This window comes from Brassica napus, chromosome C8 (genome assembly GCF_020379485.1).
Source record: "Brassica napus cultivar Da-Ae chromosome C8, Da-Ae, whole genome shotgun sequence".
NCBI classification, from domain to species: Eukaryota; Viridiplantae; Streptophyta; class Magnoliopsida; order Brassicales; family Brassicaceae; genus Brassica; species Brassica napus.
Window position 1 is genome coordinate 26,446,630 of NC_063451.1, and position 17,839 is coordinate 26,464,468.

The 17,839-nt window shown below is 36.7% G+C and overlaps 1 protein-coding gene and 2 long non-coding RNA genes across 4 annotated transcripts; 1 reads left to right on the forward strand and 2 right to left on the reverse strand.

Annotated features, from left to right (window-relative positions):
- Positions 1-465: 465 nt before the first annotated feature.
- On the reverse strand, positions 466-987 carry LOC106363081. The gene has a single exon (XM_013802883.1). It carries the CDS (start codon positions 985-987, stop codon positions 466-468), a length of 522 nt encoding a protein of 173 aa, XP_013658337.1.
- Positions 988-7,337: 6,350 nt separating this feature from the next.
- Positions 7,338-11,955, forward strand: LOC106367009. Of its 2 annotated transcripts, XR_007327796.1 has the most exons (4): positions 7,338-7,537; positions 7,803-7,859; positions 7,936-11,504; positions 11,578-11,955. It is a non-coding gene; the product is annotated as an uncharacterized LOC106367009 (long non-coding RNA). The 2 variants fall into 2 exon arrangements; XR_007327795.1 differs by having other exon boundaries at positions 7,372-7,859.
- Positions 11,956-12,923: 968 nt separating this feature from the next.
- Positions 12,924-13,643, reverse strand: LOC125575419. Its single transcript, XR_007327797.1, has 4 exons — positions 13,539-13,643; positions 13,408-13,457; positions 13,287-13,327; positions 12,924-13,202 (listed from the first exon to the last, which is right to left on the reverse strand). It is a non-coding gene; the product is annotated as an uncharacterized LOC125575419 (long non-coding RNA).
- Between the last annotated feature and the right edge of the window lie 4,196 nt (positions 13,644-17,839).

The window sequence follows — 17,839 nt, forward strand, 5'->3', positions numbered from 1 at the left end:
GAGATTATATATATGCGTATCATTAAAAGAATTTACACAATGCTATATTTTATTCGTTTTATCATTTAAATTTTGAGTTTTTTCTAAGAATTGTGAAACAATAATATATATTATCTTAAATTGTTCAAACATTTAGTTATAAAATAAATAGTAATATAAAATTTTAATATAAATTATCTAAACTTTATAATATTTTAGACAATTTTTTATTCACTTTTATTATTCAAAATGGACCGCTAGATCTATATTTCTACAGCTTGATCCGCATTGATCCTTTTTCTCATTAGAAACCTTAGAATTAGAATAGTGCCACTTCACTTGACCCTTTCTCCATAACAACATTTTGGACTTATATCCCGAGACATTAATGCTTATTACACACCATCACAGCGTCATTTAACTCAAAACCTTAAAGCTACATTCTTTTTTTTTTTTTTGAACAACCAAAACATTCCATTCATAAGATTAAAAGCGAAGCATAGAGTTTGCGTGATACAAGGCAGATTTCGCTAGAGCGTCTGCAGCAGAGTTTGATTCTCGAGGGACATAAGCAAAAGAAATAGACAAGAAAGATGATGATATATTCTTGATATCCAAGTTGATTCCGTAGAGCTCCACCGGATGTTGTTTCGAGATGAGTGCTTTGATAAGCACCTGGTTATCTGATTTGAGACATATATTGGATAGATGAAGGGCCCTAGCTTGTAGGAGTGCTTCCCGTACCGCCAGTGCTTCGGCCATTAGGGGTGAGGCGACAAAGAGTTCCGTAGAAATGCCTTCTCTCGTTTCTCCAGTCCATGGGTCATAGCTGATCCAGCCACACCCTGCAGTCCTATCTTGAGATCTCCAAGCTGCATCCGTAAACAGAGAGATAGCCCCAGTCCCATTGTTATCGTTTAGGTTGTTCCTTCTGTGTTGGCCTTTTGTTGTGTGTGTCTGAGCTTCCTGCCATTCCCTTGCTAAAACGCAATGCATTACAGATGACATCACTTGGGTTTAGTGTTCTGTTTTCAAACACAAGAAGGTTCCTTGCTGTCCAAATACACCAGCAGACCCACGTGAAGATGTTAACTGATACTCCCGTAGGTGGTAGACAAGTCAGTGCTGAAGAGGTCCCTAGAGCTTGTTCAAAAGTTCTAGTTGGCTGAAGATCTAAAGCCAACATGGTGGGTAGGTTGCTCCACACTCTTCTGGTAAAACTACAGTGGAGGAAAAGGTGGTCAGCTTATTCTGGAGCCCCACACCGCGCACATGTAACCGGATGAGTCAAGATGCCTCGTCGTTGTCGAGCCATACTTAGCGGTAAGGCGTCTTGTACTATCTTCCATATAAACACTTGGATTTTCGGCGCCGTCTTCACCCCCCATATGTTCTTGATCCAGTTGAAGTTTTGGAGATGGTTTCTGTGTGCATTCGTCGCTTGGTGTTGCAGTGCCTCCTCTTGATCTTGTTGCTTGACTGCTTCAAAGTAACCTGACTTCGTTGAGTATGTGCCTGATGCGTTTAGTGGCCAGACCAGTTTATCTTCCGCTCCCAGTCGGCTTAGTCGCATACAAAGGATATTCTCCGCATACATTGGGAGAAGGCGGTAAATCTTCTGTTTGTCCCATTCACTTGAGCCCCGCAGTATGAGATCCGAGACGTAGAGAGCCATGTCGTCTTCGTTAGCTGGTCCTATCGGTTTCACCAATGTGTCAGTCATTATCCAAGCATCCTTCCATACTCTTGTTGCATTGCCATCTCCTATGGCTTTGCCAACATTTGGTGCAAGGAGATCGCGACCGTGAAGTAGACCGTGCCATCCGTGAGAGCATGAAGAGGTGGCTTCGACCGTGAGAAAGGAGGTGTTATGGCAGTATTTACCTCTCAAAACCCGAGAGAGCAAGCAGTCCGGCTTCGTAAGAACTTGCCATGATTGTTTGGCCAGCAGCGCCCTGTTGAAGAGCTGGATGTCCCGGAAGCCTAGTCCTCCTAGTTTCTTCGGTTTTGATAACTTAGACCAAGAGGTCCAGCACATCTTCTTCTTGTTATCGTTACCATCCCACCAAAACCGTGTTAGCACCGACTGTATCCTCTTACAAAGGCTCACGGGTAAATCAAAACAGGACATGGCATGTGTCGGTGATGCTGAGAGAACTGACTTCAACAGTCATTTTACCAGCACTTGATAGAAACCTAGTTGACCAGTTACCAGCCTGTTGTCTCATCCTATCCACGATCGATGTGAAGAGATCCTTCTTTCTCCTCCCCCAATGTTCGGGCAAAACCGAGATATTTTCCCACCCCTCCTTCTCTTGCTATACCAAGGTGAGATTTGACTCGGGATCGAGTCTCCTGGGCTGTTTTCGCAGAGAAGGTGATGGACGATTTGTCGGTGTTGATGGTTTCTCCAGACGCTGCTTCATATTTATGTAGGATCGAGTTTAATGTATCACAGCTTAACTCATCGGATCCCATGAAGAACATAGTGTCGTCCGCAAAAAGGAGGTGGTTGACCCGAGGAGATCCCCTTGCTATTCTGATCCCCGATAACAGGCCTGCTTGTTGCACTCTCCTACACAACCCAGATAGGACCTCACTACACAGTATGAAGAGATAGGGGGAGAGCGGATCCCCCTGCCGAATCCCCCGAGTCGGGATGACTGATTCGTGAATTGAGTCATTCAACAGGTACGAGTAGGAAACCTTCCTTATAGACAACATGACTCTCGCTATCCAGGTCCTATGAAATCCCATTCTCTCCATGACAAGTTGAATGAAGTCCCATTCTAACAGATCATATGCATTACTCATATCCATTTTCACCGCCATGGAGCATTTCTTCTTGGTATTAGATGTTTTGAGGTAGTGTAAGGTCTCATGTATGATCAGCACGTTGTCGGATATTTCCCTTCCCGGTACAAACGCTGATTGTGTTTCCGAGATGATGCCGTGTAGTATCGGTTTCAGTCGCAAGGTGATTATTTTCGATATCAGTTTATAGACCACATTACAAAGGGCAATGGGTCTATAGTCTGATACCAACTTCGGGCTATGTATCTTTGGGATGAGCCTTACGTGTGTCTCGTTGATGTGGTCCGGTAGCAATCCAGATCGGAAGAACTCATGTGTTTCCTTTGTGATGATAGCACCCACTGTGGACCAATTTGACTGGAAGAGACAAGCCGAGAAGCCGTCGAGTCCGGGTGCTTTATCGGGGTGGATTGAGAACATAGCCACCCTAACCTCCTCCGGTGATCGTATTTGGATCAGTCTCTCATTCGTCTCTGCTGAGATACACGGTGTGAGTGCTTGATCGACTACAGACTTTGGCTCGTGTTGGAGGTTCGCTCCAAAGTTTGTGGTGAAGAGTGTTTGGTAGAACGTGGTTATCTCCTGTGCTGTAAGTGCTTCCTCAAGCAGTGTAGTACCCTCAGCATTTTTAATCACGGCAATTCGGTTCCTGGCCCGTTTCCCTTTGTATACTGCGTGGAAAAAACCCGAGTTCATGTCCCCTGCTGCAAGCCACATGAGTATGCTCCTTTGCCTCCAGAAGTATTCTTCATCCTGATAGGCTCTAAGAAGCTCTAAGTTGAGTCGTGCGATGAGAGTGTCCTCTCCTACCGTATCTGCCATAGCTGCTTCAACTTCTGCCTTTAGACTCTCAATACGTAGCTTGTTGTTTGCCAACTGTTCTTTACTCCAAGCCGAGATGGCATGTCTACACCTGGACAGTCGTAGCCAAACTGGTAGGTTTGTGGCTGAGTTTCAAGTGTCCAAGATTAGGCGTTTAACCACTGGGTTGATGCTGAGTCTTCGGTCATACCGGAATAGTCTTCCCCCTTTTTTCTTAGTCGGATCGATACAGGTTATGATGGGTCTGTGATCCGATCCTTCAAAGTCCAAGTAGTGACATTTTCCCGATGGAAAAAGGTATGACCAAGCGCTGTTTACCATCGATCTGTCAAGCCTGCAGTGTATTAGATGGTTGTGTATTTTTCCCCTCCAGGAGAGGAAGTTTCCGGAGTGATTCAGATCAAATAGGTCCGCGATGGAGCAGAAGCTGCGGAATGTGGAGAAATAGCCTTCTATTCGAACTGGTCCCCCGCTTTTCTCGGTATTGTCAAGGATCTCATTAAAATCGCCTGTGATCAACCAAGGAGTATCTCTATTGCCCGAGATGTCCGAGATGTGGTTCCAGAAAGCTTGACGGTGAGTGATCTCTGGTTCTCCATAGATAAAGGTCGTGTGAAAGGTCAAACCCTTGAAAGAGATCAGCGTATCAATGTAGTTTTGGATCGACGAGAGGATTTGTATATCGATCTCTGGCCTCCAGAACAAGGCTAGACCTCCACTTCCTGGTCGACTGGGTGGTAGTAAAAAGCGTTTATCATTCTCCAGGAGGTCCAGTTCTTTGAGTACAGAAGAATCTGCATTTTTCGTTTCAGATAGAAAAATTATGTCAGGTGAGATCTTCCTTCGGATCTCTTTTAGTCGTTGGACTGTTATGGGATTTCCCAAACCACAACAGTTCCAACTTAGAGTCGCTAAGGAAGAGGAGGCGACAGCCGATGAAAATCCCTCTGCTGTCGTTCGCTCGCCGGAATTAATTGTATCTGTGGTGGAGTTTGAGATATGTTGGTCCCTGCCGTACCACTCCTCCTTGATGATCTACTAGCTTGGTTCGCCGGTGAAGCTGTCGCTGCTGTTAGATTACGCTTCCTCGAGTTGGATCCTTTGAAGACCTTCGGGCTGATTTGCATTTCCCTAGCCGCTGGAGGTCTTCCTCTTTTCCTGCTCTGTTTCGGAGGTTGAGCTGTGCCAAGTGGGATAGCGGTTGCACTCGTTTCTAACTCCCTATCTGCCGTAGGGCCTGGTGCAAAACTCCCTTCTAGTCGCCCTTGTAGAGCAAGTTGTTCCGCTTCAATAATAGATGCCGCTATCTTTTCCATTAAGCCATGTACCTCCCCCTCCAACACTCGCTGTCTACGCGCTGCACTCTCGACAGGGTCAGCACAATTGGTGTATTGGAGTGTGACTTCTCGCAACTCCTCCATAACTTCTTCAGTCGATCTAGGTGGTGGTAGTAATGTAGACTGTGGTGGGGGAAAGTCTACCCTCTCTAGATTACGTTCTAGGGGTGGTCGAGTTTGCTCTCCTGCTGGTTCCTCAGTTCTCCTGTGAGTGACATGTTGTGTTTTCTCTCGCCAGACTTGTTCAGGGGAGTTTCTCACATTCTGATTCAGTGTTCTTCGTGGTTGTTCCCCTCCACGAGCAGAGGGCTGGGGGGATGTTGTAGCCTTACTGTATCTGTGTGGTATGCTCCGATGTGTTTCCTGTCTAGGCTCATGTCTCTGTGTAGGTGGGATGATTTTATTCCTGAGTGGTGGAGCTCTAGAATAGTAAGAAGCCGTTCATTCCCCAAAAGGATTCCCGTGACGATCAACTCGTTGCTGGAAAGCCGTCTGTTCTCTTGTGTGGCGTGTAGGGGAGGGGATCCTCTCCGTGTGTTGGCGGTGAGAATGATGAATCCTAGGAGAGTGTTGTGTCCTTTGGGGTCCTTCCCTTGAGTGGTAAGATCTCTCTGGTTTTTGGACATCAAGGCGAGCCACCGGGGGCTTATCAGGACAATCTCGATCTATATGAGACAGTCTCAGGCAGTAGGTGCAGAAGTTCTCAAGTTTCTCATATTTCAGAGCAATTATACATTCTTCACCCGCAGAGAACTCAAGAATCGTATCTTGAGGTAGAGGTTTTAGGCCATCCATCATCACTCTGACCTTTGCTGTTGTTTTGGTGATGTTATAGTCGTCAAGTTCTCCTAGCTCTTGCCCAATATCTCTTATGGTTCTATCATCCCAGAAGTAAAGTGGAATCCCTCTGAGGTTTATCCAGAAGGGGATTTGGGAGGGGAATGTTGGTGAGATAATGGGCTCCCATTGTTGGAGAATAATCATCCATTGGCCATACTGATATGGTCTGTTTGCTAGCACTGTGCGAATGTCGTTTTCATCTTGGAACCAGAATTGAAAGCAGTCATTTCCAAGGTCGGAGCCATGCGTTCTTCCAACTAGGTTCCACTTCCTTGTCAGGTAAGGAAGCACTGCCGCCATGCTCTGTTCTTTCCGGTTGGTGATGCGCCCAATAAGAGTGAGCGCATTCTCGCTGATGAGCCTACTGGTGTCTAGGTCTGAAGCTCTTATCCGAACTCTTGGGCGCGTTGGTTGGTCCGAGATTTTACCCTTGCCTTTTTCCTCTGATGTGAAACGTCTCATTTTGAGAAGATTACAGAGCCTAAAAAGAGGTGTGCGGTGTAGATAGTCCTAAGTGTTGTGTGTTTCCTTGTTGACACGTTCCAGGTTACGAGAGAAGACTGAGTCGTAGGGAGAAGTGTTCGGCGTCGTACGTGGAGTAGAGCGTAAAGGCTGAGCCGCCGGGAGCCGCTTAGAGGAGTACCAGTCGACTCTAAGAGCTTGGTCTTCAGGCGATTATTTCCCCTTTAGTGGATTTCTTCAGTGGTGGGGGAAGTTGGACGGTGGTAGAGGCTCTTCTGCTGGCCGCAGAAACCTCGCCGGTGAAGGCGCCGGCCATGGTGGTCGAAAACTAGTTCCTTTTGAGGTTAATGACCAGAGGATATTCGCTCAAAGAGGAAACAATTCTAACAAGGCGTCGTGTCAGAGCTGGGAAGGATAATGACTTTTGCTTGAAAGCAGTAAGAAATGGTAAAGAACTAGCGGGTACACAAAGTCAACGAGGGTAATGACTAATCTCTAAAAGTGTGCCCGAGAGCTTTTCATCTCTCTAACTTCTCTCTCTTTAGTTAGTTTATAGCACCGCCTGAAGTAACTATTAGAGCAGGATTAACTCTGTATTTTAGGTGGTTTCTTAACGCAAATCTTGATTAAAAGAAAATCAAAAAGGGAAATTAAATTAAGAAACATCTCCTATTTTGGGCTCAGAAGAAACGTCCCTTATAGGACACGTGGTTGCATTGGATTGAGTCTTGTTCTTTTGAGAAGGGAAAAAAGAAATTGATCACCGTGTTCTTCTTTTCTCTCCTTTCTGCTCTGTCTCTCTCTCCATCTCCCGTTTCCTAATTTCGCCTGCGTCGGAGGCCAATCGAAGAGGGTTTTTTTTGTGATTCGAAAGGCAGGACCGTGTGATTGTGTTGGTTTGAGAAGGGAATCGAAGCGGTAAAAAATTGTCGGCGAATCGAAGAGGTAGTTTTGTGAATCGAAAGGCGAATCGAATAGGCTGTATATGTCTCTCTCTCTCTGTGGCTCCCTCATACCGCATGCATCTGAGTAGAATCGAAGCAGCTGCAGCAACAATCGAAAGGTAAAGTTGATTGTGCTTTATCTCCGCCGTTGGTCTCGCTGGCCCCGGTAAGCTCTTTGATTTCATTCACACGTCTTCTTCTTCTAGAGTTCTGTTTTTATGGATATGATTTGTGGGTTTTTGGTTCAGGAACTGCAGAGGTTGTGCCTTATGTTGATGCTGATTTGAAGCATACCGCTGTTAAGGTTGTCGAGAAAGCCAAAGCACTATGTCTGAGCAAGTCAGTATGGATATATATTGACTACCTTGTTCCATTATTCTGCTTTGTTATATAGATCAAAGCTTGAATAGAAAAAGATTTGGACTTTTATGTGTATTCAGTCCTTATGTATTAGATTAGATGAGCTTTAGTTCGTGTGAATCTCTTTTATCATTCAAAAGCATCAACCTTTGAGACAATCCACAAGTTTTCGCCTTCTTGTTCTTAACAATTTTATCTTTTTTCTTTTGTTAGATACTACAATAATGTTTGGTTTGTTGTCTAGGTTCATGGCGCAATGATAGTAGTTTTTGAAGGCGATGCAAGGAATATCCTGTGCGAGGTTGTTGATAAACACCATGCTTCTCTTCTGATATTATATTGTTCACATTTCTTGTCGTCTGTATCATTATTTTCAGGTACATAAGAAGGCAAGTCACGGGTTCACAGTGAGAGTGGAAGACTCTTGTGTCACGGTTGTATTTTTTGTCGTCTGTCATTAGTTGTTGTTCTGTACTCACGAGAATATTGTAAAGTGTCATGTTTTGTAGTCTTGTGTCATGGTTGTATTCTTCTCTTATTGTCCATATTCAAATTGTATTGGTGTGTCACGGAGTTGTAGTTAAAGTTCGTATATAAACTCTTTGTATTGTTGGTCTTTCTTTAAAAACACATAATCAAGTATTTCTTTATAAACTATTCTTGTTCTCTCTTTAAAGTCCCAAGTCTTGTTCTTTATAAACACATAATCAGGTTCTGTTCTTGTTCTTGTTGTGTCGCGGGTTTAGGGTTACAAACTCATAATATCTTGTCCCACCGTTTGGAAATGGCAATATTCTCGGGGTTCGGGTAAACCAACGATCGTTTTAGAGGCGGTTGCTTCATATGATCTCTGGATATGGCATGCGTTTTTTGGACCTCCACGTATCTTAAATGATATCAAATGCATTAACAACTGAAAGATGATTTGGTTGAACATATATAGCGCAAATATGGACGTGATGAAGATAACAACTGAGCTCGGATGCTTCTTTCAAATTATTCTCGTTTATTTTACTAATCTTTGTTTTTATGTTTTTATTTAAAATTCAATGTTTAACATGTTATATTTTATGATGTTTTATTCAATAAATAACTTTTATGTTAAAAAAAAATTGTTTAATAATTTTTTTAAAAACCTTTAATTAAGATACTTGCATTAGAGCACCTAAATGTTGCCGTCTCTTAGCGGAGTCTCTTAAACCACATTTATTATTAAAAAAAAATAAGAGACCCATTTAGAGTCTCTAGGTTAATCATGCTTAGTATGTAGAATTTTATTAAATGCTACATTCAATACTAGAAAATATCGGTTCAATAGTTTTATTTGCTTCCGTGTTGGTAAAGATAGTGAGAAAAGAAAAGCTATATCCAAAGAGAGCACGTCTTTTTGTTCTTGCTCTTGCTTTCTTGTTGTTAAGTGTCTGTCTTGCTCAGGAAAGAGCTTTCTTCTCCAGAAACCTCAGTGACGATTTTCTCCAGCCCTCGCATGTTCAGGTTTGGTTTCTTCACCCCTGTTAATTCCACAAGTCAGTACGCAGGTATATGGTACAACAACATTCCTGTACAAACTGTAATATGGGTTGCTAATAAAGACCAACCCATCAACGACTCCTCTGGAGTTATCTCTGTGACGGAGATGGAAACCTCTTAGTTACGGATGGTCAGAGACGTGTCTTCAGAAGCGAAACAGCCTGCTTTTCTATCAAGTAACGTTGCTTCGGAAGCTGAGTCTTCTGAGAACAGTGACCATTTAACCTCTATCAACAATTAATGTCACCATCACTGATGTTTCAGGACGTTATAACGCTCAGAAACAAAACGTATGTTTATTAGAGAAACCCTTGTTTGAATGGCCAGAGAATACATCATCCATCTTTATAGATGGTTAGGGTCTCAAACATGTAGTAATTTAAAAGTGCTTATATATAACAATTGTACGAAATCAGGATATGTAGCGCAAGAACCCACATCTCTTAAGCGTTTGCTGGTCGTATAGTAGGAAGTTCAATGGATGCACTTTCATGTGAAGTAGAAAGATGTGTGGAAGATTCAGCTGCTTGTTGTTGAGACTCAGGATCATAAAACTGGCGGTGGTCATGATGCTCAGAGTGGCTAGGACGACGAGGATTAGGAAAACTTTCACCGCTTTGGTTGTTGGAATTGTGAAGGAGATGGATCGGAGATGAGTCATGAGTTGGTGTGTTTGATTCAGAGTGTCTTCCATGTTGTGTCTCTTTCTGTGCTTTGTGATGCCACTTATTTAGCATCTTGGATACTCTTTTGTTGAATACCGTTGGCTTCATCCTAGTACTCATCTACACACATTTCATCAAATACAATGTCATAAAAAAAACTAAGATCATCATGTATTGATCTCACTGAAAATTATGTTTTTTATTACCTGAATGACAAGAGCATAGAGTGGAAGTCATATAGCTGCAAAGTATCTGTACAACAAGTCTGCAAATTTGTGACCTGGTCAGTTAAATAAAGTTTTTTCCCCGAGTATTCACACAACCAATTGTCAAGCTAATGTTTAGCTTACCCAACTATCTATATATAATAGCAAACCAATTTTGTGTTAACAGCTGACGTCATCAATTTTTTATAGGAAAAAAAAAGTTTGATCCAATGGTCAACATTTTTCATATTTTATGATCTTATGGATATAAAACACTCTTTCTATAGATGATGATGTCATCAATTTTTTTGGCAACTCTTCTATCAACAGACATCTATTTTAAACAACACATCTTTTTAAGAGACACAATGGCAACTCTTCTTTCAACCGTCATCTATTTGAAACAACACATCTTTTTAAAAAACCCAAATCATACATTTTCATCTAAACAACACATCCTTTAACCAACATACATTTTCATAATTTATTTAAACATTCAACCCAATAGTCAGAATTATTTGTTTTTATCATCTAAAAGACATAAAACACTTTCGTTGAATTCACTATTGTCAGCCAAAAAATTATATTTGACAAAACTTTCTTTATTTATTTAATTAATGTGTCCTTTCACAAACATAATTTTTCCTAATTTTAAGTATTTTTTATATATCGAAGCAACACATCCCTTAACAAACATACGTTTTCATTATTATTTAAAACAATGCATCCCTTAGCAACATAAATTTTCCTAATTAAAATAATTTTTCAAAAAAATCTGAAGAGATACAATCCGACGGCCGTAATTGTTTGTTTAATTATCTAATGGTCCAAAATTATTTTGGTGTATTTCTTAAGTCGTATCGCAACTTTTTCTGAAGACTTTTCATCTGAAAAAACACACACCTTCTAGAGTTGTCCTTGATGTACCTTTTCATGATCTATATATTGAACTTTTTACAGCAAAAATCTATTAAAAATATACTTGGTTATTCATCTTCTATTTCATTTTCTGTATTTGTTTTTGATCTCTGTCAAGGTATGTCATCTTCTCCTTCCTTTTAAGTCACAGTCATTATTGAATAGTTGATCTGTTTACGGTGAGAGTTACCACTAGGTTTTGATGGTTTTTAAGAAGTAGAGATCAAAGCCTTACTACTTTTAAATAAATATCGTTAACGTATCACGAGTTTCGCATGGGGAAGTTTGTATTACAGAAAATCATTAGTATTTGTATAAGAAAATACACAAGACGACACTCATTATAAAGTCACTAAATATAGGGGTCAGACAGTGAGTGGAAATCAGGGATTTGAGAGATATTTCGACTGAATAATTAACGACGTAACTTGCGATTTATACATTTAATTTCCGTGTTGTATGAAAGAAATATCTGATTCATTTGTTTTTTCTTCAGAGCCTTTCATTCCATTTGTTTAAGATCAGTTAATACAAAACCACTATTGCATAAACTATCGCAAGCGACCTTTGTTGTTGTCGCCAGGACGTTAGGATTCTAAAATCAGATTGCAAGTCTCATTTTAAAAGGTAGAGTAACTCCAGTCTCAGATTTATTATTTTTTTATATGCAATTTCCATTGTAAAATAAATCAGATTGCAGGTCTCATTTTGATCTCCGTGTTGTCTCCTCCACGTCTCCATCATTTGGATCCATTTCGTTGGATTTTGATGGCACGGCTGCTTCTTCCGGTAGTTGTGTCCGGTGACGACAACAACGGTTGTTCTTCCTCAACCAAAAAAAAGCCAATAGATGAAGAGTAGATAGGAGAGAGCGATGGTGAAGTCTGTATTAGCATTAAACATAAACAAACGTTTTGGGTGAAATGAGATGACTGGAATGAAACAAAGGCTAATGGTTTCACGTGGGGCAATGGGTTTTTGGTTCCAAGAGGATTTGTATAACTCAATGATTTACAATGGTGAAAATACTCAGAAAATGTTTATTACTCATTAACCAACAAATTCACGCTTCGGGTTATTTAATCTTTGAATTTTAATCAATTATAAAAATATTGCCAAAAAATAAAAGTCAGTTATATAAAATACTATAAAAGTTTTGAGAATATTAATATTGTTGTAAAACTTTATTAGACATGCACGTGCTGCAATGTTTTACCAGCAGGTGGACATAGAATGTCAAATGCAATAAAAGTAATATTTTTTATATATTAAATACATAATATACACTAATGGCGTCACTTTGACATTAGTATATTAATATCTTTAAAAAAAGGCATCACTTTGACATTAGTATTTTAGTATATTTATATATACACCAATGGCATCACTTTAATAAATCATTTATATACAACAATTGTTTGACCAAAGAAATCACACCAATTGCCACTTTGACATTAGTTAATATATTTTATCTAAAATCAAATTCGTATAATCTCATTTTTCATCTTCAATCTTTTTAATTTTTAACTATATATTATATATATATATATATATATATATATATATATTAACAAAAATTTATATATTATCATTTTAAAACATTTAATATATAATCATTTCTAAAATAATATTTAAAAGTAATATTGATTATTAAACCTAATACTTTTGAAGCGTTGCGTCACTTTAGAATTAGTATTTTCAATATTTTTTATAATACGGTATTTAGAATATTGTTTTTTATCTTTAGTTTTTTAAGTTATATCAATAAAAAATAATTTTAATTTATTTTAAACATTTGATGTATAATCATTTTAAAATAATATTGAAAACTTAACATTTATTTTCCTCCCGCGATCTCGCGGGGGGGTCCACATCCTAGTAATTCTAATGGCAATATCTTGAGGTTCTTTATGGAAACAATTACTGAAACCGAATTCATACTGCAGATGCCAAAAGATTAATGATATAAGAAACAGTATGGCCTATAAAAAATTGGAAGGAAAAGTGAAATGAGTCTCTTACAGAACTCCATGCAAAGAAAGCAAGTTGAAATGCATTCTGCAAAGTGAAGGGTTTTTAGTAATCATAGGTTTATTACCAAGGAGAAAGAAAAACCGAAAGAGGATTAACCGGGATATTGAGTCGTTGTACAATGAAAAGAACCAAATGGATAAGGAAAAGCATGACGTTGGGGTTGTCAAACCAGAAGAGATCATCACCAGGCTGAACCACAGGGGCGCCTCTCACCACATCACTCTTCTCTTGAATTCTTAGACCCAATTTGGTTATAATGACTTGAAGCTTTGTTCCAACTATTAGTACCACCTGTAGATTACATTCATTCTGTTTAAAATAAATGCGACAAGTGGACAGAATTTAAGAAAAGGTTTAGCGGTTTGTTATACTTACAATCAAAGGTATGAATGGTAATCATAGGTAAGAATGTATTCCTGTTTGAAATGATAACCGATGTCAGTTTTGTGGTGCAGAGATATTGTGTGTTTGAGAGGTAATAACCAATGAGTGTTACCATCGGAGTTGGTCAAGAGGAATAGCACGGTTACAAACCAGATAACCGGACTGCACAAATTTAGCAATTTAGAAAGAAAATATTTTCCAAGGTGGATATCACAAAAATTAACCAAGTAGATGGATCCAAACCTAATCTCGACAACAGTTTTGAAGTCTTTTTCTAATGTTCTCCGAATATAGTTGAAGACATCATATGGCGTCTTTTCGCTCCCACTCCCAGGAGCAAAATGCGCCTAAACAACAACAACAAAAAGTAAGTTATACTACTTATGATTTCTTTCAACTTTTGATGTAAGACATTATCTATAATAAACAAATTGTATTTTGGGACATTTGCTAAAACCAACTCAAATATTCAAGTCAAATGTAAAAGTGTACCCCACTTTCAGTCAAATGCAAAACCAACCTAAAGGAGTAGTGAAAGTACTATTTAACCTTTATGACCAAACAAAAAACAGAAATGTATTTTACGTTTCTTTCCTTTGGAAGTCTATACGTAATAAAAGAAGTCTACATATATATAGACTTCCTACGAAGTCTACTTTATAGACTTGTTTTGTAGTCTACACTCTAATTTGATCTAATAATTTAATTTTGAAAATGTATAAAAATAATTATTGTGATATTTTTAACTAATCATCAATATAATGGATAATATGAAGTAAATAAATTAAAATTTCATATAATCGAACAATTTTGAAGAATATATACTAATTTGGTTATCATGTGTTAGACTATGTTCATAGTTTAGAAACAAAAGGTTCTAACATGTTATGTTTTTCAGTAGTTGATTTCATAGGGTTAGATTTTAGATTTTGTTTTATTAACTTAAATCTACATATTAATGTTTAGTAGTTTATATTTTGTATAAATGAGACGTTTTGATTATCAAGCAAAACATTTAGGGTTTGAGATTTGTGGTTTAGTGTTTCGTAGACCTACAATAAAGTCTATTTATCTGAAGACGTCTTTTTCAGTCTATATTTTTCAATTTGTTTTACAAAAAATCATTATATTTAAACTAAGTTAAGTTCCTTACGAATAAAAAAGTGAAATCATATACTATAACTATTAAAAAAAAAGAAATAAATTTAATAAATCATATATTAAAATTATTAAAATAATAAAGAATAAACAACAATAATTAAATTATTATAGTAGACTTCCAAAAAGGTCTACTATGTTATAGTAAGATCTATTCCAAAATTTTAATTTTAGTAGACTTCAAATGAAGTCTACAGTATCGTAAATTTTAACCTAGTTACATTTTTGTCTCCCTATATAAACAAAATTTATACAATCTCTCTCTAAAGTGACTGCACAAGTTTTTAAAACTCTCTCCCTTCTCTCTAAAACTTTCTCTCTTCTCTCTAAAATTCTCTCAATTGTTTCTAAATCTCTCTCATTATCTTCTTTCTCTCTAAAATTTTCTCAAGTCTTTCTCACAATATTATCTTGTCATTTTAGATATTATGATTCATGGTTTTCATCTTCTCCTTTAAAAAATGTAAGTTTTAGATCTATAGATTTTAAATGTGTATTTTTATGTTTATTTCTCACAATATTATCTTTTTTTGGTAGGTATTATCACTCATGGATTTCATCATCTCCTCTAAAAATGTAAGTTTTAGATTAATAGATTTTAAATATGTATTTACATGTTTATATTCAAATAAATTTATAGATCAAGCTCTCTACATTAATTTGCTACTAGTTTACCTTATAAATTCTATTATGCAAATTATTTTCAGATTTAAAATTATTTTCACATTTCAAAATATATTGATTTTTTCAGATCTGAAAATTATCAGACAGTGTAGACTTCTAAAGAAGTTTACTAAAACTTGCAGACTTCATATGAAGTTTACTAAACCACAAAGTTTAAGCATACAAAAATATGACTTTAATTTTTTTTCTATGTTCTTTAATAATTTTATCTTATTTTGCAGGTATTTTCTTCCATAGGATTTCTCTTATCCTCCTAGAAATGTAAGGTTTACATCTATAGATTTAAAATATGTGTTCTAGTATTTATATTCAAATAAAGTTACATATTAAAATTCATGTTAATATGTCTTTAATTTATAACTATTTTGTCTATTAAATCATATTTTTAAAAGTTTTTTAGATTTAAACTTATTTCATATTTTTAATGTATTTATTTTTCAGATCTATTTTTTTTGATAGAGTAGACTTCATTTGAAATCTACTTAAAACTTACGGTTGGTAGACTTCAAATGAAGTCTACTAGCCTTGACTTTTAAGCATATTTCATTAGAAGTTTACTCAAATATGATTTTAATTTTTATCTTATTTTTCATAATTTTATTTTATTTTGCAGGTATTCTCTTCCAATGTTTTCAAATCATCTTCCCAAAAATGTAAGCTTTCCATATATTCATTATAAGATATTTTGTGTTTATAATGAACTAAATTTATAGATTCATACATTATGTTTTTGCTTTGTTACAAGGATGACAAAAAACCATTTTTGAAATATTTTCCAGAACAAAGTATTTTCAAATTTTCTAAATGCACACTTTTAGATATGAAAATTTTCCATTAGTGTAGACTTCAACTAAAGTCTACTAAACAATAACTTTACGTAGACTTAATAAAAAGTCTACTAAAATATGATTTCATTTTTTATCTTATGTTTTTCTCATAACTCTATCTTATTTTGCAGGTACTTTTTCCAAGACTTTATTTGAAGTATCAAGATTATGAAAAATCAAACATACTCAAGAATACTTTTTAATATATTGCTCTGTAATAACTTTCATAATAAAATATTAATTTTTAGATAATTTTTTAATGCATAATCTATAAACATTGTATTCATTTTTAGTTGTTTTCACTTGTATGATATTATTAATTTTTTGTTAGATATCAATTTTTCCACAAGATCTAACCAACCAAACAAGTAAAACCACCATAAGCTAAAATAATAACTAACAGACATGTGAGAAGAGGAAAATCTATACAAAATTTTCCCAAAAATTTTCAAGAATAACAGTAATCGAACAATTTGCAATAAGTATCAAGTGTATAATTATAACACATTAAATTGTGAAATTCATCCAAGACCATTAAAATTTTAGTAACATACACTGTAAAATAATTAAATCATGAAAAAATATGATGAATAATACACAAATACACTTTTAATAGAATTTACGATGTAGACTTCAACTGCAGTCTACATTTGTAGATTTACAAAAACGTCTACACTTATTATCTAACATATAGTCAATCAAAACCTTTTTAGTGTATTTGGCGCATGCTTGATACACAATGGCGTACAAAGTGTGTCTTAGATAACTCGATCAAGTTCCGTACTTGTCGATTATTCGTGACAGGCATAAGAGGAGTATTTTCCTATTCGGAGTCATTTGTTTTAAATGATGTTTGGTAAGGAATAGGTTAGCACCATCTTCTCAATTTTGTTGTCCAGATCATAATCTTCTTGTGTTATTTCAAGAAGTTTACCATGTGTACAGCCATCATGCACAAGGAACATTCTTCAACCTTTCCGATTCTTCATCCTTTTCGAATATTTTGTCACCCAAAATGTCTTTGGCCCATGCTTCACACTTGCTCTAAGTTTCCAACCACATCCTTGAACACGACACTTAGCCACATACAGAGTTTTCCTTGTCTTATATGCTGAGAATGTAAATTTATATTCCACAGTCACCGACTTCAGCTTTGAAACAAGCTCAGCCTTACTAGCAAAACTATAAACGAAGACTTACAAATACGTCTACAATTATTAGCTAACAACATTGTCAAATCAAATGAATTATACCTTCATAATTATAAAAAAAATTCTTTTCAAAATCACTCAAACCCATTAGGATTAACTAACACACACTGTCAAACAAAAAACTAGAAAAAATTTAATGAATAATACACAAATTCACATTTGTATAGATTTTTCTATGCAAACTTAATATTCAGTCTCTGAAGATGTTGATGTTCTTTTCAGTTTACAGACGTAGACTGTCAAATAGGTCTACTCTTTGGGTTGGTTTTTGCAATTGACCATTTTGCGGGTTGCTTTCTATAGTTGAATAAAAGTTGTGATTTTGTACATGTAGACTTTCATTTCAAACTACAATTTAAAAAGTTACTTTTTGGAATTGACCAGAATTCATCCAAGATTTGACTTTCAGAACTAGACTTCATATGCAGTCTACATGTTTGAATTTTTTAGAAAGAGGTTAGTTTTGCAATTGACCAAGTTTGACTTCAAATCAGTAGATTGAAATGAACGTCTACGGGTGTGTAGACTTCTTGTGGAGTCTACTCTCAAATCCGACGGGTTGGTTTTGCAATTGACCAAAATAAAAAGTAGACTTTATATGCAGTTTACATTTTTTTTTTAAGATAAGAAGACTGCATATGAAGTCTACAATTTAATAAATTTT